The sequence below is a fragment of the Branchiostoma lanceolatum genome, chromosome 5, assembly GCF_035083965.1.
Source record: "Branchiostoma lanceolatum isolate klBraLanc5 chromosome 5, klBraLanc5.hap2, whole genome shotgun sequence".
Taxonomy (NCBI): Eukaryota; Metazoa; Chordata; class Leptocardii; order Amphioxiformes; family Branchiostomatidae; genus Branchiostoma; species Branchiostoma lanceolatum.
In genome coordinates, this window is record NC_089726.1 from 8180034 (window position 1) to 8207814 (window position 27781).

At 43.0% G+C, this 27781-nt stretch overlaps 1 protein-coding gene across 2 annotated transcripts; it reads right to left on the reverse strand.

The window, feature by feature from the left end:
* Positions 1-162: 162 nt before the first annotated feature.
* LOC136434795 (A disintegrin and metalloproteinase with thrombospondin motifs 5-like) lies at positions 163-27771 on the reverse strand. 2 transcript variants are annotated; one of them, XM_066427858.1, is made up of 33 exons: positions 27548-27771; positions 23432-23539; positions 19079-19160; positions 18077-18375; positions 17644-17827; positions 16935-17149; positions 16194-16277; positions 15377-15522; positions 14676-14716; positions 14140-14245; positions 13635-13763; positions 12778-12937; positions 12081-12179; positions 11422-11576; positions 10992-11055; positions 10425-10527; positions 9949-10073; positions 9484-9607; positions 9116-9205; positions 8660-8811; positions 8311-8392; positions 7925-8021; positions 7618-7681; positions 7374-7467; positions 7073-7197; positions 6388-6505; positions 5869-5961; positions 5333-5484; positions 5141-5207; positions 4806-4943; positions 4244-4376; positions 2861-3036; positions 163-2483 (listed from the first exon to the last, which is right to left on the reverse strand). In XM_066427858.1, the coding sequence occupies exons 2-33, from the start codon at positions 23498-23500 to the stop codon at positions 2389-2391; spliced, it is 3861 nt and encodes a 1286-aa protein (XP_066283955.1). In that variant the 5' UTR covers positions 23501-23539; positions 27548-27771; the 3' UTR covers positions 163-2388. The 2 variants fall into 2 exon arrangements, with proteins under 2 accessions (XP_066283955.1, XP_066283954.1); XM_066427857.1 differs by lacking the exon at positions 27548-27771 and adding an exon at positions 24375-24610.
* Between the last annotated feature and the right edge of the window lie 10 nt (positions 27772-27781).

The following is a 27781-nucleotide window of genomic DNA, read 5'->3' on the forward strand; positions in this document are numbered from 1 at the left end:
ACTCTTACCAGGAAGTACCCCTACTCTTATCAATAAGTGTGGTGGGTTCTTTAACATTCTCATGTCGTGGCTCTCTGCAAATTCATAACTTTTTGACATCCAGGTGCTAGGCTTAAACAACATAGATAGATTCTCATTAAGGAAAGACAGACGAAGAAGACATTTGTTTGATATTTTATTAATGATATATTACAAGTAACAGTGTCATGTTATGGGCATGTTCTATTTCACTCGCTGTACACAGAAACACTCAACAACACCCACAATTTATACAAGGTTTCTTCCCTGTGTAACAGAGCTTGGCTACATCCATGGACATGGTAATAAATAAGAGGTAACTACAAAAAATGACAGAGTTCAGGGTAAATAACTTAGCAACAACCTACCAATGCAACAACATATAAAATCTCCAGTCCGTAGGCGCCTCGCCCCTACTTCGACGATTTTATTCTCGTAGAAAAATATGACTATATACAATAGTAACAGTCTATATATAAATTCCATTCAAAAAATAATACCAATTGCAAGAGATCAATCAGTAGCAACATCAGGGATACCGTTTACCATATTTGGCGTATTCTCCCTATTAATCAAGAGGGGGAGTTAGGTGGGTTTAAATTCACTCAGTTACGTAAGAAATGATGCCTTGCAGAAGAAGGCATCTCTCGGTATGTCTAGAGTTAGTTGCGACTGCCCTGATCTGCTACAATCACTCAGAAGTCTGGAATTTTCCAGATCAACTTGTCGTCCTGTCAAACCACTATGAGGGTGTGAAAGGGTTTTGCTGAAAGTTGAATCTCAAAAAGTGTTGACCACAAAGTTGATCATTAAGTTCAGAAACAGATGCTGTACAATGCGTGGTTTTACCACAGTCAAAATGCTGCTATGCACTCTTTAAATGAACAAGTCTAGACTACCATAATTCCCTTCCACACCCTCACCTACCACAATTTTCCTTTCCTTTGCAGTGATACAGATGATGTTTTGAATGCTCTGGTGTAATGTACATCAAACATTATCTCATTGTTAAGATTCAGACAGATTTCCTGTCCAAGAAATGATTTATTTAACTTTTCACACACAAAATTCCCAGGTAACAAATATAAATCTGGTGCCACATGGCACCACTTTCTGTTCAATACTTTGTTTCCTCGAAATATTGATATTCTTAATTCCAGCTGTACACTTAAATTTGCCTTAAGCAATGAATTTTGTGGAATATTTTGATTTGTTTTCAGACATTTTTTTTACAGAATATATAACTTTGTTCCCATGAGTACAATGGGCCATGTTCCCATCTTTCACTCAGCTGTGCTGTGAATCATATTCACCATTGAAAAAAACAACAGGGAGCCAAGAAAGTTCCAGGGTTGGACAAGTTTTGGAAAATTCACTCGGCCCTTTAGGACAAGTACATGGTCATTTCCATTTTCCAGACCCAACATTTTACCGTCCAGAAATTTAAATGACATTTTTCTATGCATTTTTTTTTTGCAGTAAGGAACTTCTTTTACTTTTCAATGAAAATAGAGAAGGGCATAAAAAAAATCCACTGGCCTGATAGGGCCCATACAGGAGGACATACACAGGCACATACATATTGGTACTTTCACTTGCCCAAGGCAATCAGGCCTATAGCCTACTAATTGTCCAACCCTGAAGACATTTTACCCAGATCGAGGCTTGCTGTTGAAAATCTCTAACTGATAGCTGCATCTTTCTTGATCTAATCAAGAAGTGATACATGATATTACAAGACTGTGTTAATATATACATGTAGCTGAACGTAAGCAAGCAAAAATCATGTAAACCGCTGTAGAAACGATTCTGTGAAACAAGGCGTATACAGCAATCTACAGTATACAATTGTAAATTTTACAATAGACTCAAGCACCAGTGTTAAGCACCTGTTTTTAGCATCAGTAGCATTCGTTATCTCTTGTCCTACAAATGTTTGTAAAGACTGACGTATAATTTCATCAGTTAAGGCTTTGAGCATTCCCATTGTGGCCGACCAACATCGGTTGTGAAGTTGTGCTAGCTGACATTATACAAGCTATTCAGAATCAAAAGAATTGCCTGACATGATGCCGTGGAGTTTTGATGATCGAGAATTTTATACAAATTTATTCCAGTGGGCTTTTGATATAAAGAATGATTCACCAAAAGGTACTCATTAGTATGAATACCTCTTTTCCCTGCTCACTCCTTCAAGGCAGTGTTTGCAGTAAAGAGGACAACAATTCCCTATCTCTGCTCTCCAACATACAGTATACAACTTCAAAAAGGTTGAAACAAAAACAAATAAAACATACAGGTAACATCACTCCAAGCAAGACAGAAATTTGCCTGTGGAGTTAAGGAAACAATGAGGTAGTTGATGACGTATCATGACGTTGTTGTTGATCTCAGCTTCTGTAAGGCTCGCATCCAGTAGCTGAGTCGGGGGCTGACAGTCTTGGCCTTCTGCTTCTTACTGTCCACTGCAGAACAGTGGAGAAAGGATATAGTGAAATTAAGTCCATGTTTATTATGTATATTATCTACATTGCTTATACACATACATGTACATGTAATACTTGTACCAATCCAGTTTCAACTTGCACTAAAGAACACCATTGTCAAGCGCAAAATACCAACTCAAAAGTTCCAAAATGAGCCTTTTCATTTCCAAACTCCAGTGCCATTGCAAAAGCTGCTCCTGCGAGAGTATGATCTAGCTGGAACATGCATGGGTTGGGCGAATATGAGGGTCGGGTGGAGGGCTCGTCATATTGTGCTCTCTTGAGAGCAGATTTTGTAATGGCGCTGGAGTTTGGAAAGAGGTCTACCACTTTAGTTTATTTCTTTATGTACTCACCACAGTCTCCGATATTGCACTCATATCTGTCGGTGGGTCTGGTGATGTGATCACAGTACGTCTGATCCAGATCCTCCCACGTGCCCTCCGACACCTCTCTCGTGCAGGTCAGCGACCTCACCATCACACCCTCCCCGCACGTTCTCGAACACTCGCCCCACGTACCAACCCTCCATCTGGAAACGAAATGGCAGATACGTCAGAAAAATCGTAGCCGAAATCTAGAAGATCCTTGACATTCGCAAGGTAACAGTTACGCCACCCTATGTTATTATTGGTATGGTCCGATAACCCATGACGTCACTAGGTCGACCTCGTGGCTTCGTTCGTGAGTTCTCCGCAAGTGTTGTTAATAAACCCGTCTGCTCACCAATCACGCCTGTTGTCGTCTTGAGTCATCACACACGTGTTACACAAATGACATTACTCAAGTGATTGGATGGATTTTGGAAACTGTAAAAGACCTATCCAGTTGCTTGAATAACTGTTAACGTTACCTTGCGTATCTTATTACCTGGGTTTCAAACCTTCATCATGTATCCTTGACATTGCTCGGAATTTATGTTGTAACTTATAGAACAGCAGTGATGCCAGGAAAGCCTCAGGCTTTGACATTGGTTGGAATTTGGTGAAGGTCGTCTCAATGTCCTAACTAAGGAGATACATAATGTTACAGTTTGAATCTGCATGGTGCTATATTTAGCAGTACTTCATTCAACCCTGTATAATTCCTTGTGGAGATAGAGAGAATTCTTAAGGGTGGGCGTAAGTATTTAAGGTTGGAGAGGCTAAGTTCAAACGTGACAGTTTCTTGGCCAGGGTTGAAGAAATATGTCCAATGTCATGTTCATGTAACTGTTATATAACTATTTAGGGTGAAAATGGAAAATCATACAAGATTCTTTCATGGCCAGCATTGAAAAGAAATTGAAACTGTTACACTATATATTTCTAAGGTCAAGATAACTATTAGTAAGTTCATACAAGGTTGATTCATGGCCAAGTTCAAGCTAACTGTACAGTCAAACTTGGAATCAACAATTACTCAAGGGACTGTCAAAAAGTGGTTGCCACTTAAGTTGGGTTAGATTTTGGTTGGCTTGAATGTGTAGTACATGCTAAATTAGCTGTGTGTATTTCAGAATGGCTTATGACAGGAGATGGCTGGCTGCACAAAGTGGTTGGCCAGGTTTGACTATTCTCCAAGGCGAGGTTTCGGTCTGTGAGCTACATGTAGACTTAGACTTAGTGGCCACAATTTTTTTCATCTGCCTCCTTCAGACAAAAAAATTGTGGCCACTACTAGCTCCCCAACTGAAAAATCTGCTTGGAGCATAGTTTGACTGTACCTAGCTACTTCTCAGGTAGTGTACATGTACTGACCTGACAGGACAGGGGTCCAGGTTGCAGGGTATTCTGCGTTCTTCGTGTGGCTTCGGCAGGTGTTGACAGAACTGATTCCCCACCACGTACCCTGTGTCACTTCTCTGACAGAACAGCGTCACTGCTTTTGTACCTGTAACAATGAAAGCAGCAATATCTCAATATCAGTTCTTTCTACTCTAACTGTGTACCTGTTTGTGTTATTTGGTATCTCAAAGGTCTCCATGCACTAAGCTCACTCTTGGATCCAGTTTTTATTTCAGATCAATAAATCAATGTAGTGGACAGGTGGTCACTATAGACAGGATTATTAAATGTGTCAATTGGGAAAATGATCTAAGGGACGACCAAAAAGTGGCCACAATGGTATGCAGAGCTAGTACAGGTTTGACACTTACTGGTTTTCATTTTTTTAAAAATACTTTCCCTTGAAGTTTAGTTGAAACAGGATAAAGAGATTGTTTGTATACCTTTTAAATCTTCTATTTATCATATACCCCCTTTTGTTTGAACTTGACATTTTTAGGTAAAACAACTTTTAGGTAAGACAAGTTTTTTGTACCTCCAGCACAGTCTTTGGAACATTCCCCTTCTTCCGTGACCCAGACGTACAGCTCTGTGGGATCTGTGGTCGGGCTGGGCTCGCTTTTCGTTTTCGTTGTTTGTCTCTGTGATTTCCTCTGGATGTGACTCTCTTTTCCTAAACATGGATAAAACAACTGTTCATCAACTACATGTATGTCTATATTTGAATTACATGTAGTAGCATGGATAAAGTACAAAACACTTTATTTCTGAATTCAAACAATCATACACAATCAAATCTTATGGCTTACTACAAGTATAAACACTATTGCATCCAAGAATTCCAAGAGGACAACTCACAAGAAATCTTACCTTTTAGCACATTGAACTTGTAGGTGATTCCCTTATTGTCCATAGAGATGCCTGTATAGTGGACCATCTGTAGGGAAATGTATAATGTCAATAAAACCACACTACATTGAATTAGAAAATAGGCTAGCCTTAAATGTATGCATATTCAAAAAAACAAAAAATCAATAGTGATCCAAGAAAAATCCTACTTACAGTGACTTCTACAGGCTTTGTCAGCGGCCCCTTTGCCTCAAACAGAAGTTTCAGGTTGTTGTACTGTGTGGTTTTCCAGCCGGCACCCCCGTAGAAGAAGTAGTGCAGTCCAGCATTGGGTCGCAGTGGTCTCTCCCCTTCTGCCTCCAAGCCTAGTTATCATATGATGAAATATCGTCAATACTGGACATTACTAGAAGAGTACAGTCCTTGACTAAGGCAGCATATAGTTTTCTCTATAGGATTTAGATATTGGTTATCTCTAGTTTGAAAGGAAACTGCTGTAGGAATTGCTTCAATTTTTTTCCCTATGCCAAGCCTTACCCCGAAAGAAAAAAAATGACTGAAACATTTCATCTTGTTCTTTCTACATAGTTTACAAACACACCAGAAACAAAACAAGCAACTAGCAAACTAATGAAAATTAGTAATAGATACTGTACATGTTATATGTTATATAATATGATATTGGCAGAGGTAATAGATACTGTACAAAGCTACTGCAGAATTCATGAAATTGCTTGAGAAAGCCTTACCAAGAAGATTGCGAGACATCTCCCCCAGAGGCACTACAGACGAGATGGTGATGTCATAGGCCGACTCAGGGAGGGTGACCACAGTGGAGGTACCTGTGTATAGAAGACATCAACACATCAGGACAGGTGAGACAACTTTCTATTTAGATGACAATGCAATGACAATGCATCATCATCATCATTTCAATGGCTCTTTGTGCAATAAAGAGTAAATTGTACAATTTATAGAAATTCAAAGCACTCTCCAGCAATCAAAACGTTTCATTGTGATACTATCAAGTGTCCAATTGCCACATTAGAATGCTGAATGTTTTGTGTGTTATTGGTGTGTTATACCGCAAGGAGGCTCAAAATTTAGCATGTAACTTCAATGATGCACAGATATTAAAACCTATAGCCTGTCGTTCTAATTACTTTCCTGGGGCTCCCATTTAGTATGGGAGTCCCACTAAACTTACTAGGATGGCACCAGGCTAAGATAAAGCAGTCAGTCTTAGAGGAAACATCAGATTCTCTTACCATGGTTGTTTCCTGTGAAGGTTCCCTGGATGACAGAACACGTGGACCCGTCACCGTTACACACACCGCAGGAGTCAAACTCCGCTGAGGAGCCAAACTCACCGTCACAGCCCACTTGCTGGAAACAAAAATAGAACAGTTACACCAGAAGCCTTGTAGCTAAAATCCACTGATCTGTTTTTAGTTGATTTATCAATCTAGCTTTCTCTGGATCAATGCTAAGCAGACTTACTGGTAGCTTTAAACCGTGTTGTAGTTTTTGTAGCTTGGTGGAATATTACACATTCAATATTCTACAGACCAATATTTCTACATCAACTTCTATGGAAGTCTTAAGGCTTTTCCTGCACTTATGTTACCATACACAGAGTAGTTTCTCATCTTATAGAACTATTTGAGACATAGGCTGCTGTCCTTGGTGCTGAATGGCACTCCGCCAGGGACATAACTTCTCTGCAGATTTTCTCCTGTGCCAATGTCTTGCACCGTTGTAACCAATTACATTTATGTTGTAATCAGCGCTGCTTGAAAATGACACTTTCTCACCTTACATGAACCCTTGACACAGATGCTGCTGTCCTTGGTGCTAGATGGCACTCCATTAAGGACATTACTTCTCTACTGATTTTCTCCTACACCCATGTTTGTACTGTTTACATGTGGCAGTACTTGAAATGATTCTCACCTTACACGACCCTTTAACACAGATGCTGCTGTCCTTGGTGCTACATGGCGCTCCATCAGGGACAGGTCCATGGTACGCCCAGGCACCGTTCTGATGCTGGCACCATAGACGACATGCATCATCACCTGCATGGGTGGTCAAGATTGTTAGGTTGTGGCCTTGGTACATGCATGATTGTGAATAAACAGTTGAGGTTATTGGAATTTGTCAATAGCACCATATATTAACTTTGTAACCAACAGAAAGTCTGTACAAAGCATTGTAGTAAACAAGGTACAAGAAGGAAGGCTAGAAAGCTTACCGGTGTATCCACGCAGTGAAGAGACCTCAGAGTAGCCGGCAGCCTTGCACACAGCTCCTAGTTCTACATCCAGGTGAGGAACTGGCTCTGTACACTGGTAAGAGAATAAAGGACTATGTTTACTTAACGACTACTCAGCAATACTTGGAAGGGACAGGGCAAACACCGATGCAAGTAATTTACACCTAATTGAATGATATTTAGTTTATACTACTTTCAATATCATTTGAAGTGCAAGACTGACCTCGGTCTCACACAACTCCAGCAGGGTGGAGTCTCCTTGGCACTGCCGACCACCATTGGCTGGCCTGGAATATAAGTGATAAACGTTAGACTTTTCAGAAAACAGCATTAGAACAAAATCTGAGACAAGCCACTTCATAAGACTGTCCCAACATTGTTTGAAATTCTTGCCTATAAGTTCTCACAGAGACCAAAGGGCCCACACTAAACATAGAAAACCTTCATAAATCTGCCAAAGAAAAGCAAAGACATCTTGAATCTTTTAAGCAAAAGAACATTTTACAGGAGACTATGTAGACTGTACTTACGTTGGGCTGTTGCAGAGTCTCTTCCCAGTGCGGACACCAGTGCCACATGTTCTGGAGCATTCTGACCACTCAGGCTGACTCCATCCTCCATCTACGGCTGTGTGAGGGAAAGGATAAATATTAGTTTATACAGAGAGATGTATGTAACAAAGGCTTTGCTCTTCACATTTCCCTATGAAATATCATATTGCATTACTGTTGTCCCTAACAAGGAGGATTTCCAACATTTGAAAACCACTGAATTATTCATTTTGCCAGCTCAAATTTTTTTATATCAGGCGTAAATATCCCCCATGAAATTACAATAAAATCTCAATTTTTTTTTGTTGATACAAGAGAAATATCTTTATAACGAGAGTATTCTGCAGAGAATGAAATCTGCTTACATCTGCCGAAGATGGGAAGGTGATAGCGGTAGAGGACTTCCTTCTCTTTACTGGCTCCAGCGGGGCTCCAGGTAGATGCAAGCTGGAAGTTATAAAATGAACGATTAACAATGCTGCAAAAACTCTTGTTACAAAATACAGTGGATGGATTTGAGAACGGCCTGGTCTCTACTAACTGTAGATCTATAAAGTCTTGCTGTTTATATTGTTGAAAGGATTGTGCTCCAACTTCCAGGGCTTATCTTATAATGCAGAGTATTAGTCTTGAGAATGACACACAAAAATTCAACAATGAAAGAATTTGGCTTTGGAGATTTTTCAAAGTAGAATATCTTTATATGATTATTACCTGTACTGTAAGATCCTCTGTGAGTTTCCCTTGCGTATGGAAGGAGTGCAGACGGTTGCTGAACCTCTCTGCCTTCCAGGCGGCTCCAGCAAACATGAAGTAGTGACGACCGGTTCTTATCACCTTCATGTCTCCTGCCTCATTCTTAAGAACTGTGGGGGAAAGGAACAAAACATTACAGAAAACCCTGAAGGGCGACATTGCGGAAGTCCTTAAAGAATTTTGAGGAACAGCTATAGTAAAGGAATCTCAAAAGATGCCACTATTAGTATAACAAAGTTTTGCTATCTTCTATACCAAACTTTTAAAAGAAATTTGATTTATGAATTTTTGATGCACACAACTTTTACACAATGTCCTTGATACAGCAGATTAAATCATCCATTCAATGATTAAAGAAAAACGTTTATGAATTTTTTTCTTAAGGTAAAAAAGTTATGTAATTGAAAAACTCACCAATGAATAGAGGCATCTGCCGCAGGATTTCGGAAGTGCTGATTCTGATGTCGTAGGAGCCCTTGGGGATGGTTGCCATGTCAATGACCCCTGTTCCAGAAAACATGACAAACTTTTACAAACTAGAAAAAACAGAATGCTTGATCTTCAGCTGTTCAAATTGATGCTAGACAGTTGTAACTGTAATATTTGATTTTTGAAAATGAAGAGGAAACAGAAATGGAGCTTACCCAGTATTGTGCTTGGTCATATTCTTATTCAGTGATGTGACATTTAATTATACATGTAGACATAATTGCATTGATCTGCATAATTGTGTGGTAGATATCAGAGCTGTACCAAAATGTCCCAGTTAATGCCAGTCTCACCTCTGCTGTTGACCATTCCCTTGTAGGTTTCTTCCACGACCTTGCAGGTTGACCCCTGACCCTGACACACCCCACACTGGTCATAGCTGGCAGAGGAACCAAACTTCCCATCACATCCTACCGGCTGGGGGGAAACAAACAATACAAACATGAGTATAACGAAACAACAACAACATCTTGCGTACAGATTTCTATACAACAAGACCAAAATGCCTTTAAGCCAGGAGGTTGAAATCGACCTCCTCGCTTCGAGTAACTCATGATCAGACATTTGTAGGGGGGCAGCAGGACATGAATAAGATTGTATAATATTGTCCTTCCTCACTAACGTGATTTTCAATCAGATAGGTGCAGATTCTTTTATGGTGAAATATGATGAAATTGATAAAAATGTGGTTTTGCTGAAAAACATCATGCTGGAAGATGAAATGTACATAAGTAAAATAAAAAAGTACAAAAGCGTACCTTGCAGGCACCTCCAACGCACACGTCTCCATTCCTGCCATTGCCACAGCTTGTGCCGTCTTCCACACTGCCGAAGAAGTTGTAGATTCCACCCACCTGGCACCACAATTCACAGGCCTCAGGACCTATTGTAGAGAAGAGAATAAATAAAAAGAAAGATTAATACAAGTAATTTAACCACTGACTCTTTATGCCAAGGCTATCCTCCCATTAAATCACAAAGCAGTTCAGTTTTTGGTGACAACATTTGTAGACCAACCAATTAAGGGTAACATTTTGTTTGACAAATGTAGAAACAAGCTTAAGAAAATAACCATCAGCTTTCTTTCTTTCTTCCAATTTGATTCGAAATTTAAGTAACATTTTACCTTAAAGTAGCATAAGGGGCTCTTTAAATGTAATAAGGGGTTATCCCTTAACAGTAAGTAACGCCAAATAGGACATTAAATGGCCATTCCAATCTCATGTTCGCTGACCTTCAAGGCTCTTGGTGAAGGAGCTGTTGCTCCTGCTCTGAGTGGCGCCCTGGCACTGGTGCCCTCTCAATACATCAGGGTGAGGCTCAGGGTCACTGCACGGCTACACAAACAGGACAGGTTCAAGTTCAACATCACAGACATTACATAACAGCTGCTGCGACTGCTGAGATTACCTTACTGTGATTACCTTACAGTGCGTGCTTACAAGTGATTACCAGTTGTAAACACTGTTACCTGCACCTAGGTCGGTCACAAAGGTGCGAATGCCACAGCTCTATTATGTCGTCCCTGGTCTTAAATGTTCTGGATAGTTCCTAAAATACGTAACTGGCGGAGCATTAAACCAGCTGTTAGCAGTTAGTGTCAGTAGCAATAAAGACAGCCTCTGATCATGGATAATCTTGTACTCTACTGATACCCTTGCCTTCAGGACTTTCACATTGCTGAGTCTTCATGCAGGGATGCTTGGGTGTTCTGTGACAGTTGGTTAGATGTTCTTATGTAACACACAGTGGAAAGACTTGACGCTTGACACACATGTTGGAAGGTGTAACATCCACATACCTGAGTGTTACAAAGCTTGTAGACCAGTCTCTCTCCAACACAGTAGCGGCCTCCATTCACTGGACTGTAGTGTGCAAACAATAAAAAGATATTAACGTTAAAGATTCTCAATTCGTTACGTTGTAAACATGCCTGCCTACATGTATCTTCACTGAAGATAACAATGAATTTTGAATACAGCACTATCATACAGTATCACTTATTACTCTATCGCTGTGTTTTCCTTTGGAGACGCTACTCCTACAAATGTATGTGAAACTTGAAAAATTTCACATGCACGTAAGTTGTCCATGAATGGTAAGTTATTATTTCTTCACTTTTCTCTGCTATAGGCTCATCATCTGTACCTCAAATTAATATCTGTACAGAACAATTTAGCAGGCGGAGACATGAATTTATAACTTGATAGCTTATTGTGAGGACCACTCACACAGGGTTGTTGCAGGCCCTCTCTGCTTTCATCACTCCGGTGCCACACGTGCGGGAGCACCTGCCAAAGTCAGCCTCAGACGGGACGCTCCAATCACCGTCCACGGGAGCCGCGGCAGTGCTGGTACGGAGGACACACTCCCCCCCACGACACCACTGAGGGATGATCCAGAGATGTTTGAGTATATGCATAATTGTGCCTTAACTTAAGGCAAGTGATTCATGCACATGCTAACGATTTTTCTTACAGACTAGGCTGCCTACAACTGTTTTGTCAAAAGAGTCAAACTTAAATCAATCTTTAAGTATCACTCTTTTGTTATGTCTTAATGACTCTGTAACAAAAATTGTGTTTTGTTTATTTTACAAATGATCTTATGTTTTGTAGCATCAATGGACCTGTGACAACAATATCTGAGAAATGAAGCTACTATCACAAGAAAATGGAAGACTTCTCAAATAAATGGCACTGTGACAAGTCTTACATGCTCCTAGACTAGAGGCATAAGCCACATTGCAACATTCTGCGACAGCATATCAAGGTCTCACCGACATCAGACATAGTTAGTGTATCAAGTCGGCCGTACTACGCGTAGCTATGACTGGTATGTTGATTAAGAACCGTAAGCAGCTACTAGAGGACGTTGCATGTGCTCTGACCTTGCCAGTGCCGCAGCTCGTTCCCTCCACAGCCGGTGATGAACTCCACCAGATCTTGTGGTTGGGCCTGTCCAGACACGTCAGCCTCGTACACATGCTCTGTTAAAAACATTTGCCAACACTGTCACTCACTTCTGCCAACAGATGCAATATCCGAAGATGTTTGTCCAAAATCTTTTCCATAAGCTCTATTTTTCGACCTTCATTACTTGGAAAACTATCCTGTCAATCATCATTTAGTATCATCTGAATTAGTATTATCTGTAACAGTTTAACAAAATAATGAATCTTGTACAGATGCTCTATTAAAAACATTTACCAACATTGTCAATCACTTCTGCTAACAGATGACCCAATGCTTTTGATCAAAAGGCTTTTCCTTTAAGCTGTTATCTGAAGGGTAAAATCGGGTGACAACTAGAAGCTTTCTGAGCCTCCATTACTTGGAAAACTACCTGAAAAATGTTGAACCGAAGTTGATACCAAATGTCCTTGAGGGATGATCAGTGCTGATCAAAATCTGTAACCAAGATTGCAAAATGTTGCCACAAACTAGTTTCCAGAACATTCTGATACTTCTTTGTCTGTTTCAGGGACAGAGAGACATGCACTGGTTGCCATCACCACTCGAGACCGGAATATTCAGGACTCAACATAAGCAAGTAAGCAATTTTTCTGTTTGAATCTAGTAACTTACGCTGCGGAAGTATTTGTGTTCTTCGGTCCCTTTTCCGAAGCGCAGCTCACACTGCTGGTCTGCGGTGTAGCGCTCACCAGGTAGTTCTCCTGTTGGCAGCGCCAACTCGGGCGGGGCTCGGGGGCTGGGGCTGTCGTTCAGGCAATCCGATTGGTCTGTTCTGGAATAAGAACACCAAGATTCAATCCCATGGTTTGCCAAAATTTGATCTGATCTATCGCGCTTCAAGCTGTCAAAGAATCCCGCAGAATATACTCCTCATAATCACGGTTAAAGCGAAATGAACCAGTTGCCCGAGGACACAGTCACCTCTTGACTCAGAGAGTGAGTCCGTGGGAATTCTTGGAACCTTGGATGTAGGTCTGACCCAAGAATCAAACCCAGACCACCTACCCTTGACACAAATCAGTAGAATCAAAACAAGGCGAGAGTGCCAATAGTGCAATGGGATGATTGTCTCAATGGTTCACCAAGACTCCTTCCAGTCAGAGATTAATTGTTTCTTTTTTACCATTTCTAAAGCAATGGGCAACAAAATTCAATTGATTTCTGACTTTTAATTCTCATATTCTATCGAGCAACAGGTGAGACTGTATAATTTTAATGAAGGCAGCCTTTTATAGACAAAATTTGCTCACTTAGAGACCTCAACCATTTTTTTTTTCAAGGAGGTTAAAGAGACTGATTTAAGACAGAACAACCCACTGCCCCTATGGCCTCAAAAGGGCTATGGGACTACCTTTACCTTTTGATTACCTTTACCTTTTCCTACATGGTTGTATGCTTTGGCATTTGTTCAAGATAACAAAATCTAACAAAGTTTTGTTTGAAAGGTGAAGAGAATTGTGTGTACTTACAAGAGGAAGTGAGAGAAGTGGTCAGCACTGCAGGGTGACCACTCCATGTGGCCTGGCCCGGTGTGAGTGGCCATGATGAACTGACTGTCAGCGCAGTTGTTCTGGTCTCCGTCATGGCGCATGCCCAGACTGACCACAACAAAATACATGTATATTAGCAAATCTTTACAAAATCTGAGAAACACAAACGTGCATGCATATCAAGAACCTTATTAATCATTGAAACACACACTTATCATTACATTCTACATTATATCAGTTGATGAACTTTGCAATATGTCACATTTGCCCTAAAACACTTTCTATCGCCAAAACACCCAATTATCAAGGCACATCAGTTGATTTATTCTTGTTCGCTAAGAATCTAGAGAACTAAGTATTAAAATTGTTTTGCTTTTAAGAGCAGAATGAATTTGGCATATACTTTCGTACTCTGGTTGCATTTCTCAAGCAACATTGTCCCGTTGTCATATGTTATAAATGGTTATACATCAAAACAACTCACTTGTGTCCAATCTCATGCCCCAGCAGGAAAGCACTTCCCAGCCCGCTGTCTTCGTTCAGTGAGCAGCTCCTGTCTTCAGAACACATGCCCGACACAGGTGCCATACCTGCGGACAGAACCGATATCTCAGGTGAGTCACAGGTCACAGGTAATGGGGTGTGTTAGTGCTGAATGCCATAGGGAGTAGCTTAGAATGCTTTGATTTGAAAGAGGTAAAGCTAGCTAAGAAACTAGAAGAGCTAACGTTAAGCAACTGCGAAAAGGCAAGCAAATTTGCTGAGCTTTATTCTACCCCAAAATGTGTGTTTCAACATTCATATTGACTGGAATGCATAGCAATAGATCAGAAGTCACCTGTCAAATTTGCCTACCTAAAACACTTCCCAACTGTCAGTAGATCTTCACAATTGTAACAAAACTGAACTGTTGAGACCTGACCATAAAAATTTGTTAGTTCTGTACCTTTGTCAAGAAATTGTCCTGCAATGTTTATACCCCATTATGCTAAATAGATACAAGGTATTACGAGCACATACCTGCAATAGCACATGACTGACCAGGCCTGCACATCTCCATACTGTAGTGAGAGACATAAGATAAACATGTTAGAATGTGCTATGTAGAAGTGTTGAAACTTGCTGCATCTTTGCTGTGCAGCTGTGAAGTAAGACCTGCTAACATCGTAATAGAGTTTGACGGGAGTTGTAGTAGCTCTGTGGGTCACAGTGCCAAGTGTCATAGCAAGCAAATAATTCATCGCTTATTTTCTTTAGCTCAGACTCCACTGTTCTATCTTTAACACCCTTTAAAAGCAATTTTGTAAGCACTATGATCTTGCCCCAGTCAGGAGTTGTGGGAACTGTGGGTCAAAGTGCCAAATGTCACAAGGAGCAAAAAGTGCACCACTTATTTTCTTTAGCCCAGACTCCACTGTTCTCTCTTAGGCAAACTGTAAAAGCACTTCTGTAAGCTCTATATGATCCTGCCTCAATGATAAGCTGTGTTGCTGAAAATTGGCTTCATGCAGAAAATGTGTGTTATGCAAATATTAGTGTATGATCTCTTTGATCTTGCCTCAATTTGCATGTTGGCAAAATTGGTTTCATGCAGAAAACGTGTGTTATAAAAATATTTCTGTTTTCTTTGTTCTCTTGTCCCAATTATCGAGCATGTAGGTGAAATTGGTTCCATGCATAAAAAGTGTGTTATGAAAACATAAGTGCATGTTTTAACTAACCCTGTGATGAAGACAGCATGGTCCCAGTGTTCGGGGTGGTCGTCAGGCAGGTCGTACATGATGTTGTTGTACCCGTGGTTCTGGGTGTGCTGCCACTTGCAGAAGTTGTGTAGGGTCTTTTCTGTATCAGTGTTATCTGATGTAAACTGTGAAAAAACACAGAAAATCCCAAAGTCATGAACAATGTATTGATTAGGATGTCAACCATTCAAAAATCATTCCTATGTCTGTCTTGTGTCTGTCTTGTGACTACACAATCTTGTGGCTGTCTACATATTGAAATATCAATCACCCTGAAATATGCCTTATGATTGTCTTATGACTGTCTAATGATTGAAATGTCCACTATTTCAAATATTCCTTATGATTGTCTCGTGACTGTCTTATGATAGAGATATCAATTACTCCAAAATATTCCCTATGATTGTCTTGTGACTGCCTTGAGGTAAAGATATCAATTACCCCAAAAATGCCTTATGATTGTCTTGAATTTTCTCTTATTCATCTTTCATACCAACCTTGCATACTGAGTCATACCAATACTTCATCATGCTGAATATTCGGAATGCCAGTCAACAAAGTTATGCCTCTAGTGCGGACTGCACTGTAGTTGTTCTGATTGGGCAGTGATTGGTCAAAACAACGGGACCTTTCAAGTCTACCGCCAAGTGCCTTAAGGGCGGCCCAAAACCTTACATTATCTTTCATAATTGGGCCCACTCGACGTCAATCCACCACTTATCGATGATTGAAGCGGTCCGTATGGACCCAATTTGATACACGTATCCAGTTGGAGTATATCTGCCGGCGGCCTCACCTCATTGCCCTCAATTATCCGGAGTCGTAAAACAGCGAGCTGGACGCGGTGTCCGAGGGACCCACTGTTGTAGAGCAGCTGCACCTGTTAGGACACCAACACAGTCGCTTTGAACAACACTTCATCTTCTGTTTACAGTGACTAAAGCCATGACCAGAGAGGCTTTGAAGGTTGTTAACTTGCCATTTGCGGTAGCTTTATTTTGTAGAGATGTTAAGACAACCGTTGATCCCAATCCTAACCCCTGTATGGGAATCCTGTATGGAGTTACTGTTTTGTAACTAATGTCAATTAAGACCTGCTCTTACAAGTTTAACATAGCTTTCGTCTGAACCCAAAGTAACTTCTAACATGTACGTCACGTAAACAGTGAAGGTAAGCTTCGACAAATTTTGGACATTCATCGACCTCCAACGAACACAGAAAATGTACCGAGGAATTTAGCTTTCACTCTGTTTACACTCATATAAAAAAAGTGCTTGTAACACATTGCTGACGTCATGTGCCCGTAAGGTCACGTGACCTGAGTGATTGGCCATTCAGACATAATGAAGGTTTCAGTGCGCACAGCTTGAAATTCAGCGAGACTTCTTAGTTATGTCAGAACGCAGTCTTCCTGTTTGCTGTGTTAACCACCAGCAAAGCTGTATCCATCCTATTCTAGAGCTCTAGCTCTGCTTAATAATCGGCAGAGAAGCGACCAGAGGAGGGCAATGACGCTACGACGAAAAAACTTCTTACCGTGTTGATAACGGACAGGTAGTATGTAGTTGCCCATTGGAACTTCTCCTCCGCGCCGCCCTCGTGCAGACTCTCCACCTTGTCCCAGGCGCTGCGGTCCACGAACAGGGCCAGCTCGATGGTGAGCCGTCGGGCGGCGGACAGCCTGTTCCTCGAGTCCGAACGCGCCGTGTCCCGCTTGGTGCGACGGAGGTGAAGGGGGTCCACCGCCGCATCTGTGAGCAAGAGGGTGAAAACATTCCGAATGAACGGTTACATTCTGGGTAATGTTGAAGTGACAACCATTTTCATGTAGTCGTCGGCAGGCCACACTCACTCTATGAGTCTCATCTTTAATAGCGACCAAACGGCACAAGTTAACGTTGATTGAGCAAGATTGTGCATTCGATTTGGCGTAAGATCTCGACCCAGAATCGTTTTGTCATTTTTGATGGTCTACCCAGGATGCACTGCCTCGATTGCAACTTCAAGTGAACTAACTTTTTGATGAGTATCCATATGTCATATGTTGAATGTATGGAATATAAGATTGGACGAGTTTGCAAATATAGTATTTTCCACAACTATGAGTTGTGACGACGAGGGCCGCAACGTAGTTGTTGGATTAGCCTTTCAGAAATCTTTCCAAAAGTTTAACATTTCCGCAACTTGAGGCATAGGAGAAATACATATTAAACTGCCTGCTAGCCATGCAGCATCTATTAATCACCTTTATGAAGACCATGTTCGCTGAGAGCCGTCACGTCGTCCAGCGCCTGGGAACTTCTCCTGTAGACGATGTGTGGTCTACCGGCCTGCCCGTCCAGCGACCTTGGGTGCCGGGTGCGACGCGACAAGCCCCCAGACATCGGCGTGATGACGAAATCCTCTCCCGAAGCCACCACCACGCCATGCTGCAGAGAAGGTGCCAAACGCCATCAGCATAATCCTTTCTGGGAGTATTTTTAGACCCAACAATGCCCTTAACTATTTTTAGGCGGCCTTAGCGCGGGCAACATGCTGTTCTTTTGTGCAGCAAATTCTATAGTCAACTCCTGAATAGACTCGGTGATGAATTCGACATGCCTGGTCTTTACCAAGGGATAACCTTTGCTCGTTTTTTTCTCCGTGTTAAACGTAAGGAATAAGGAATTTACACGTACCAGACCGTTACAAGTGCTGAGGGCAACGCTGCTGCCGGGTAAGCCTTGTACCTCCCCCGTGAAAAAACAATCCAGCGTCCGAGGGATGACCTCCCCGTTCTTCCCCACGACCCGGAGACCGGCCGCCGCCACAGACATGTCTCGGGTGAGGTTCAACAGATGTTTGGTGCCGAAGAGTTGGACGGAGTAGAACCGTCTGTCGCCGTCTCCACAGCCCCCGTCGTCGAAGCATCCGGCAGATCTGGTCAAATCAGCTGTCATGTCAACTTCTTGTGGAGTAAAGATGTCATATTCTGGAACTGAAAGATGAGAATATATACAAAGTTACATGAAGCTAATGAAATTAAATGAAGCTAATCATTCTTTCTTCATTTTTTGGTGTTCGGCATGAAAGGAAAATTTTCAAAAGTTGCCTACGTCATGACTCATCCCGATGACGTCAGTGTTCCTTTTGTCGGTAACACACCTATTGTTTACTCTGACAAGATAAATGTTCGGGACTTCCGTTCGTCTTCTGTCATGTCTGTTGCTCAGTCAGTGGCTACACGATAAAGTGATGGATAGTTCTTAGTCATCTCAACTTGTTTTTCAGTCTTCGTTTGCCCTTTAAAACGTGCAGATGTGTATCTGCTAGGCTTAAGTCTTGACTAGATGATAATCTCTTCGCTTTCTTGTTTTGCCAAAAGATAAATTAGGTTGAGCTAGCGTCGACTCTTTGTTTTTGCCAATCTTCCTTTTTCGGCGTCGTGGCTTAAGTAGTACAAGGACGGGACGTTTGATTTAAAGCTGGAAACGCCGAGGCTAGCAGGTCTATTGGAAGCTGTGAAGCATCCGATATCAGCTACTAACGAAGCATGACAAAGGTCAGAAATAAAACATTCTATCTCTTACCCGCAACGACACTGGTGAAAGAGAACAAGGGCACTGTGAACTCGCCAGACTAACGTATCAGTAGCTTTAACTTGACATGCATTGTAAATCAGCATATCTTTCCGTACTCACTTCCAAGTAGGTCATCAGTTCCTAAGTGCAGCTTCATTTCGTCCCTTGTCATGTGTTGGTGTATTCTTGGGGTTACTCTCATCTATGGGAAGAAATGATAGGCATTGATGAGTGTAAGAGAATAATGTGACTTTGTAGTCTTAATGCTTTCAAACCCAGGATTATGTTAGAGTTTGCTGGCGTAACTTCGAGGCTCTCGCACGCAAACGTTTCGGAGAGACACCTTTCTCTCCTGGACGAGCCACGAGGGACCACAACTCTCATGGCCTGGAGGAGGAATCCTCTCTTCTTGTCTGAACCCTGGCATATTGCGTGATGTACTCCAGTCTCGCGGTGCCCGAAGCAGTCCCGTCACCTTTCTCGGAATATCCTTCTTCTTGGAGACTTCTTTCACGTCTCGTGCAAGCTCGTGCAGACGATAACACGATGGCAGAGTGTGACGGCAGGCGCGACGTCTTCGGAAAGCCGGATTTGCGACCACCTACCGCCAAGGTTTCTTTCTCATGGGCTCTGACATATAGGCAGACATATGTGATGTGCCAAGGATGATGACTGTAACTTTTAATGTCATTCAAAACAGATGCCGCGATGTGTGAACATTTCATGTCATAACTCTTGACGTACGTTTTACAGAAAGTCACTGTCACTGATGGAGGGTAAGCCGGTGGCTATTTGTTAAGGGCTGTGTCTTGATTTGTAAGACTTCAAGCATGCATTAAGCGTGGAAAGTGTTTATCGTGTTCATGCATCATTTGGGAAATTAGCGCCTTTTAAGTTACGAGGTTTTCCTCGAGGTCATGGGTAGCAGTTGTCGTTTCAACATCCGGATTTGTCGCTCCAGGGTTTGCGGCAGCGAAGTAAGCATGCTGGGGACAAAAAGGACTTGGAACCATTCAAGTCAGTTTGGCACAAGGTTATGATTTCCTTGCCTTTTCTGTCGAGGTTTTTTTCCTCAAGCCACAGGGCCTCTAGCAAAGGAAAACATCTCCCAAGTTGGGTTTAGTGAAAGAATGCTGGAAGCATGCAGTAACTCTCGGTGTGTGAACGGACCTAAAGTTGTTCCTGTCACGCTTAGGCTGGCTGTTTGTTGTTACAGACCAACGCCTCTGTTGTAAGATGACGTCAGAGGGAACAAGAAGAGGCGATAAGGCCGACTGGTCATTTCTTAGAAGGGTTCCTCAATTATTCTGCACACCAGCTCATTAAGTTAACTCTTTAAAACTCTGGTGTACGGCAAGGGCTGGCTCTCACGATCACGTTTCCTTGCCGTTTCTGAACTGTGGGGATTTACTGGGAGGTTGTAATGCGCTCCCAGTTCTACTATAGCCTGCAGATGGCATTGCATGTAGGCAGAAAGCCTTTAAAGTCCAACAGCCATAAACCGAACATAAATGAAGGTTAGGCATCCAGGTAACGAGATACCGGAATGCAAAAGTTGCTCAAGTAACTTGATTAGTTAGTAAACGGTGATACAATGACTGACAAACATCCAGTTTCTTGAGTTACTTTCCTATTGAGTCTCAGTATACTCATGTCAATGCCACTCATGTATAAACTGAACATATAACGAGGCGGTAGGTGTAGGGTAGCGAACCTTCGCCAGTCAAGAAGAAGTGTACGTCGTAACGCAACACCTTTCGTGCTGGCAAACGTTATACAAAGCGTAACCAGAACAGAAACCTTTGGCATCATTACTTGGCGAGAACGTATTGTTCAGTTCAGCACTTCGGACGGACTATTTACTACCTAGCCCCTTATCGCATGACGTCAGTGGCAGCTAGGAGGTTTTAAAGCTCCTTGGTGGCATCCATAAAAGAGTCCCGCGAAGTGTGACGGGGCAGTGACGTAGTTCGAGGTTGTTTTGATCGGGCCGACTGAAGCCCAGACAGGACACAGATAACACAGCTCCCAGTGACAGACACAGGTTGGGATGAAAGTTCGTCAAGATTTTTTGGCGATAATTGGGTGAAACTTAAAACAAGCCGTCGGGTTGGAAAAGTGCCCAGTCTGACGGGTAGCGCCCAGGGATGACATGGAACAACACATGGCGATCTCCAAGCAGATGTAGGGTGCGGCACTATGTTTTTGAGGCCTTCTATACGTCGTCTTTCTAGAGAAAACAACGCGTACTTATAGAAAGACGTGTTAAGAAATTCAAATCCAAGTGCACACTAAGCTGAACCCTACCTCTACTTGGAGATTAACACAAGGACCATACAAGTAGTAGCGCGTTATTACCCGGCGCACTCATGACCTAATCTCGAAGCACATCTACCGGTGGCCATTTGGATACTGTTTTGGCCCTTAAGATACTGTCTTGCCACCGGTAGACCTGCTTGGAGATTACTTATAACCTCCAATCGGTGAGTGATATCAGGAGTAAGTAGATAAGACTTTGATGTTGTTTCTGGAATGCCTTATCCGTCTATAAGAAACCTGACACAACTGGGTTCATGCAAGGCCTGTTTGTTTTCCACGAGCTTTCTAACGTCGAAACTGTGTTATGTACGAAATCTCGCGTCCCTTGTCGGCCCTAGTGTATTTGTTGAGCGGTAGAGTTGTATCGGCGAAGGGGGTGACTACCTAGCACCTAGCCTCCACCAGACCTTCCTACGGAACTATGAATTCGGGGGAAATAGGGTGGAGAATTGGCCAAGAGAGTGAGTTCGCAGTAAGGGTGACTTTTCCCCTTGGAAGTGAACGGTGGCCAAACTCCCCTGGCAAATGATTCTCCCTATAGCCACCGTTGTAGAGACCCGTAACTACCGGAAGCGAACGTGACCGGATTGGATAATTGTAAGGGGCAGATTTGTATCTTTTGTCTCGTTGAATAATACATAAAAGGCGTTGTCCTTAAGTTTGAAATGTAGCATTTCCGGCCAAACCACAAAGTCAAGGGCATTGCCATGACGTCATTCCCGTCCCACATGCGCATAACGCGTGAGTTCACTTGTCCTGTGTATTACGTTGAGCCGTGTGTGTTGCGCCGAAGGGCGGTTATGCCCACTATATACAGATAAAGATGTTTTCGGCACAAATCTCCGAGTTGCTGCTTGCTGAATTACTTCTGCTTTTGACAGGATTTGCATGAAACGTCGCAGCGTTTTTTTCAGTAAAGGTTTTTGATATTACACAATCTGAGTCAGAGAAAGAACTAATTTGTGGTCTTTTCAATCTGCATAACTTTAAGGTATGCTGCTTGATGAATTACTTGTACTTGCACTTGGCATGATTGCATAAAACGCTTCAGCTGTTTTTCAGTAGCATAAACGGTTTTTGATATTACCCAATCTGAGTCAGAGAAAGAACCGATTTGTGATCTTTTGTATCTGCATTACAATAGAGGCCCCCGACTTGGTCTAATACCCAAGAAAAAAATGAAACACAGAGGATGCGACAGTTTTACCGTGTTCCCTCTATTTTATCTTCCCTTGAACAATCCTAGTGCACAAGCATACAGAAGTAGGCTTGTCATGTGCTACGGATAGAAAAAATACTGGTGAAATATGTGACGATCCCTTTTCTCACTAGGAGCACCCCTACTCAGTACAAAAGATAAACAAGACATAAGTACTTCATTCAGTCAAGTGGTGGGGCAAATTTGTTTATCAACTGGAAGTGTGTAAAAGTCAACAAGTTTCACAAAGGGGGCAAGGGCTATGATTATTGTTTAAACTGAGGAGAGATGCTGTTTATTTTCCTTCGCCAATCTAAGGACGGGGTAACAAAAACGGCGGTGTCGTTTTTCTCCTCGCTTGCAACTTCGGAACTTCCTGGCGACTGTGGTTCCTTGTGACGACGTAACGTTACACAAAATCATACAGTTGCGGTTCCTGGTTTGTGTAAACAATGTCAGCTCGCTACGTTACTTAATTGATATATCTCTGCAGTGACGCCATAGATGCCAGGATAAACTCGCGGCAGATGGGTATGAAGAGGAGAGAGATGGATGATTGATGTGAGATAGCCCGTGTTTGTCAGCGCGCTACACCTGTCCGCACTTGTCCGGCCGACCCCGACACCCTTCCAACCATTCCCGGCCGCCCTCGCTACATGCCCCCGAGCGCAATGATAACTCATGACGGAGATCTCACAGACCTGATCCGCCGCGGAACTGTTTTCCACAGCAACAAAACAACAACTACTGTTTTTTTTTTTACCTCTAGCAATGCTGCACGATTCCTGACTTTCTCTCTCCGGAGGCAAATTCTGCGTAACCCACAAAGCCGGTCTCGTCTGCCGTATAAGAACATTTACACCCGTTGTGCAAGAACACGAAAAAACACTGTTTACCGACTGACATTAGAGCAGCCACATGAGTTAAAGCTAGAGAAATGTTTGAAATGTACTCACCGTGCATGACGGGCCCGCCGTCCACACCAGAGAAGCGAAGAAGACTAAGATTCGTGCCGCGTGCCTCATGCTTGTCGTCGGGACTGCCTGCGCCCTCAGCCGTCAAGCCTGCGAATGGGAAGGATGGAAACGGTTATGGTACCTCTGGTGCGGGTTGACAGGCTGCACGTGACCGGGTCTTGGACGTGAGACTGGTTTCAATGCTACCAAAGAATAACTCGAATTCCTCCAAGACGGTAATTGTTGTGCCGAACCACAACTACAAGCAGTGCCGTGGGGCAGCAACAACACTGGCGGGGCCTGCTACGTTGGGAAGCGGACTGGTGCCGCGAAGGCAAAGAACCGGGTTATTTATCCAAACCATCGCAAATTGAAAACATTGTTTGTGAGATGTGTCGTCTATGATTAAACAAGAAATATCCGGCTTAGGCTAGCAGCCGACCACGGAGAGACACCCAGGGGTAGGTTCCTGTGGGTGAGAGAACCTCCGCAACGCGACGGATTCATTTCACACGTTAACAGGCTCGTCCAAGGTCTCAGCTTTAGACTATAGGGGCACGATAGTCAGCAGTGCCAAATTCTACAAGCTTATCGTCGCACCTAATACGCCAGAACCGCGACTTACGTACACGAGACCGCCCTACAACTTAAGGACGACATTGATCTGATTCATACGCGAAGTTCCTGGAACAAAATATTTCTTGAGGGAAATCATTAGGAGTTAGTTAGAAATTCAACCATGCCAAATTCTACGAGCTTATCGCTGCCGTCCCGTACACGCCGGAATCACCGTTTGCGTAAATGGGACCGCCCAATACAACTTGGGCACAGCGATTTAAAGCGAAGCACCCGCACACTTCGTAGTATAGTAGCTAAACACTCTTCCTCCGAAGCAATAAGAAAGTACAGAAGTTTGTACCCACACCAAGTCATACTCACTCACCGCGCTAGTACCTCCGTGTGTAGTAAAGGGGACACTTGAACTCTGATTGTCGCGAGCAAACTCCTCGGTTCTAATCCAACACCACCGCGGTCCGGGAGTCGGTGCACATAACAATGTGTCCACGGCTGTAGTGTCTGCGCGTTTATATAGAGCCAGGCTATATCGAGAACAGATAGGCAGGCACGGTCTGCTCTGACCTTTGGTGACCAAAAAGAATAATTTGTTTCACCCCGCGCGCTGCAGAAAGGTTATAAAAGAGCTGTCGATCAGACGGGCTCCTCCCCCATTCGTGACGATTAAGAGTCGAACGGTGACCGGGCGAGTTTCCTTCACAATTTGGCACGCCGGAACGGTCCTACGTCATCTGACGTAAGTCTGCCTTTCATCACCTCGTACGCGGAGCATGTACCCGGTCCCCGATTCGCCGCTACGGCTGCGAGCGCGAACCCACAAGGTGTCCTACTGGGAGGTAGCCTTTCCTCCTTTCTTCTCACTTAATGTCAGTGCACATTGTATCTGCGAGAGAGCATTTGCTATGGTTGCCGGCCATTGTTGAGTGATTGAGTTAATTATTGTAACATCGTCAGCGCCTGAAAAGCGATGTCGGCGGATAAAGCCTCTCGCCCGGCAGTGTCATCCATTAGACATAGTTGTCATCTCCTGTGAAAAACCGTTTTTCAGGGGAATTTGTTGGCCTACACAGGGTCAGATTAAAGCGACAAAGAAGGGCTGAAGGAAACGGAATATCTGTGTGCGTCCATGGAAGTCTGCGTTGCCCCCGTTACAGACGACGGGGAATGGGGAAACTTTCGCTCCACGTACAAGGCAACTAGGTCAAAGATTTGACTGCACATAAGGCACAAATAGGCAGTAAACCTTATAAAACATGTGTCTGCATATAGCTCGGTCGTGGTGTGGAGACAGGTATTTGTCCTTTAGAAGTTGGAGCTATTTTTGGTCCACGCAGCTGAAGTCAGACTCAGGGGTAGGCCCCGTGGCTTCTTTGACGAAAAGAGGAAGAAGGTTTACTACATAAGACGTATATATAGTCTTTTAAGACACCCCGTGGCTGAAATCTTAAGACCTTAATCAGCACTAGGGACGACGTGACCGTCACGTCCAAACGCTTTCGCTTCTAGTTATTATTATAGGACATGCTGGTGGTTTGGGACAAAGCCAAGAACGATCTATTCAACAAGGGGCTAACCTGGATCACCGGAAGGGCTTGGTTAATCCGCTCGAGGTCTCTCTCTTACAAATCCGCCTGTGTTCTTGAAATCTTTCACAAGAAACGGCAGTAAGTCGAAGATTAAGAGGACGCAAATAGCTCCTTTTAACAGGAGGATAAGAATGGGATTGTAGGAGCTGAAAGGACTGGCAGGGTACGACATTGGAGTAACCCGGGGACGTCCCCAAAGATGCCGGTCTCGGTGAATCACCGCCTAAAGTTCATCGGTTCTCTGTAACGGTTCTCCATATGTGGTTTCCTCCAAGTTCACGTCCACTTCCACCCTGGAGACGCGTCGTGCCACACACCGACAACTCAGAAACAACAACAGCAAGAACCAAAAAATAATAATGACGCATACACTGTGCATTGAGAATCTCAAAGAGCCTTAAAGTCCAGGAGCCTTTCTTGGAACCTGTTCAAGATTACAACATGAGAATCCCATATTGCATGGTCGTTTTGCCAGTAATAGGTGTTTGTGTTAAGTAAAGGCACAGACAAACAATTAACCGTAAGAGACCGGCTTCCGGAACTGGAGACTGGCAACGGGCGGTTCTTGAGAAAAAAGGACGTCTTCAAAAGATCTTAACTCAAAGAGCAGATGGCAATGCCGCAGTAAAGTTGATATTCAAAACACATTTCGCAATTTATGTTTTCATAGACATTAAATCAAGAGCTACGTCGATGTTTTTTGCACAAACTAGTTCAACTGAAATGCCTTGAAATGCTCAAACAGTTGACGTAATAAAAGATAGCAGCTCCCTTCTCCGCAATAAAGATACTCCATCTAGATCATAGGTAGGAATGATTCTGATGACGATAAAGGTCACACTGACATGCAAGCCGAAATGGAGTCAACTACGGTCACCTAACCCAGATAACCCTGGGGAGTTCATTGCCCTGATCCACGGGCGAGCATGGCTACCTGCCTAACGTCATTTCTTTTTACTACTTTTATAGCCTGGCCATGACGTAGAGTCGTGTTACTGTTTTCCATTCTCAAGTTCCAGTCACTTCCGCCAACTTGGTTGTTGTCGTATATTTTCCAGGTTTACGGTGGAGATAGGTTCCCAGGCTTCGCGTCATCGGCAGCCCGGGTGCCGACCAGGTTAGCTTACTTTGGCAGGTAGCTGTCATCAGATCCTGATTGCCTCCACGGCAAAACAAACTACAACGGGGACCTCCTGGCGAATCTCGGCCAAGAGTACAGGTTTCTTCCAGTACAGACTAGATTCACTCAACCATAACATTGGATCTGGATGTGTACACCGTGTCTTCAACTCGCTCTTGTTATTGGCAAATGTATGTGAAGGACGTTTGCAATTGAAAAGTCTGCAACTCTAGATCTTTAGAGCCGGATTCTAATCATCGAAAGTTCGCAACCGTGTCACACTGTTCACTAGCAGCTTTCGCACAGCCGATGGTTAGGTGTTCCGTAAGTCCAAGTTTGACTGATAAAGGCTAAGGCATGCTCATGAAGAAGGATTTGATTACAGATCAAGCTGGCTAAGCCTTTCAAGACACTTCAGTTCGGTAATGCCGCTACTCTGTCAGGTATAGTCAGTTGAAGAATATTGAAGCACAAGTAGCACAAACGTGGTCTCAAGATGCAAATCTTATGGAGTGTCCAATTGTTGTCAGATACGACCCTGTTTATATATGAGGGGATAGACTAAGTATAAAAGAAATACCTTCTTACAGCTACCAATCAAACGAAACTCAGAAAACGTTCAACACCGGCTTGTATGAGTTATACGGGTGCGATGAGCTTGCTTGTATACAAAATCAAATGGAAGACCTTCGTGAAGCCTACAAACCACCTGCATTGCGGTAGCCAAGTACGTCATGTACTTAGGTACCAGAAGAAAAGCAACACAATGAAAATACCTCTTACCTAAGAAATAAAACACTGCCTAAGATGATGAGGAAGTCAAAGACAACTTACCTTTGCAAAAACCTCTGTGAATGTAAAAGCTGGGAGATAATCTCTGCGATGTTTGCGGAGCGTCGTTCGAGGATAGAGCCTGTTGCCGTCGGATCTGCCCTGTCGTCGAATGATACTGGTAATGACAGTGGTAGCTTTTATAGCAGCAGGCGCAAAACAAATCAGGAAGGCACCCGAACACACATATTAGGTACGACTGAAACAACAGTTAGGACACCTTTTTCGCTTTACGAG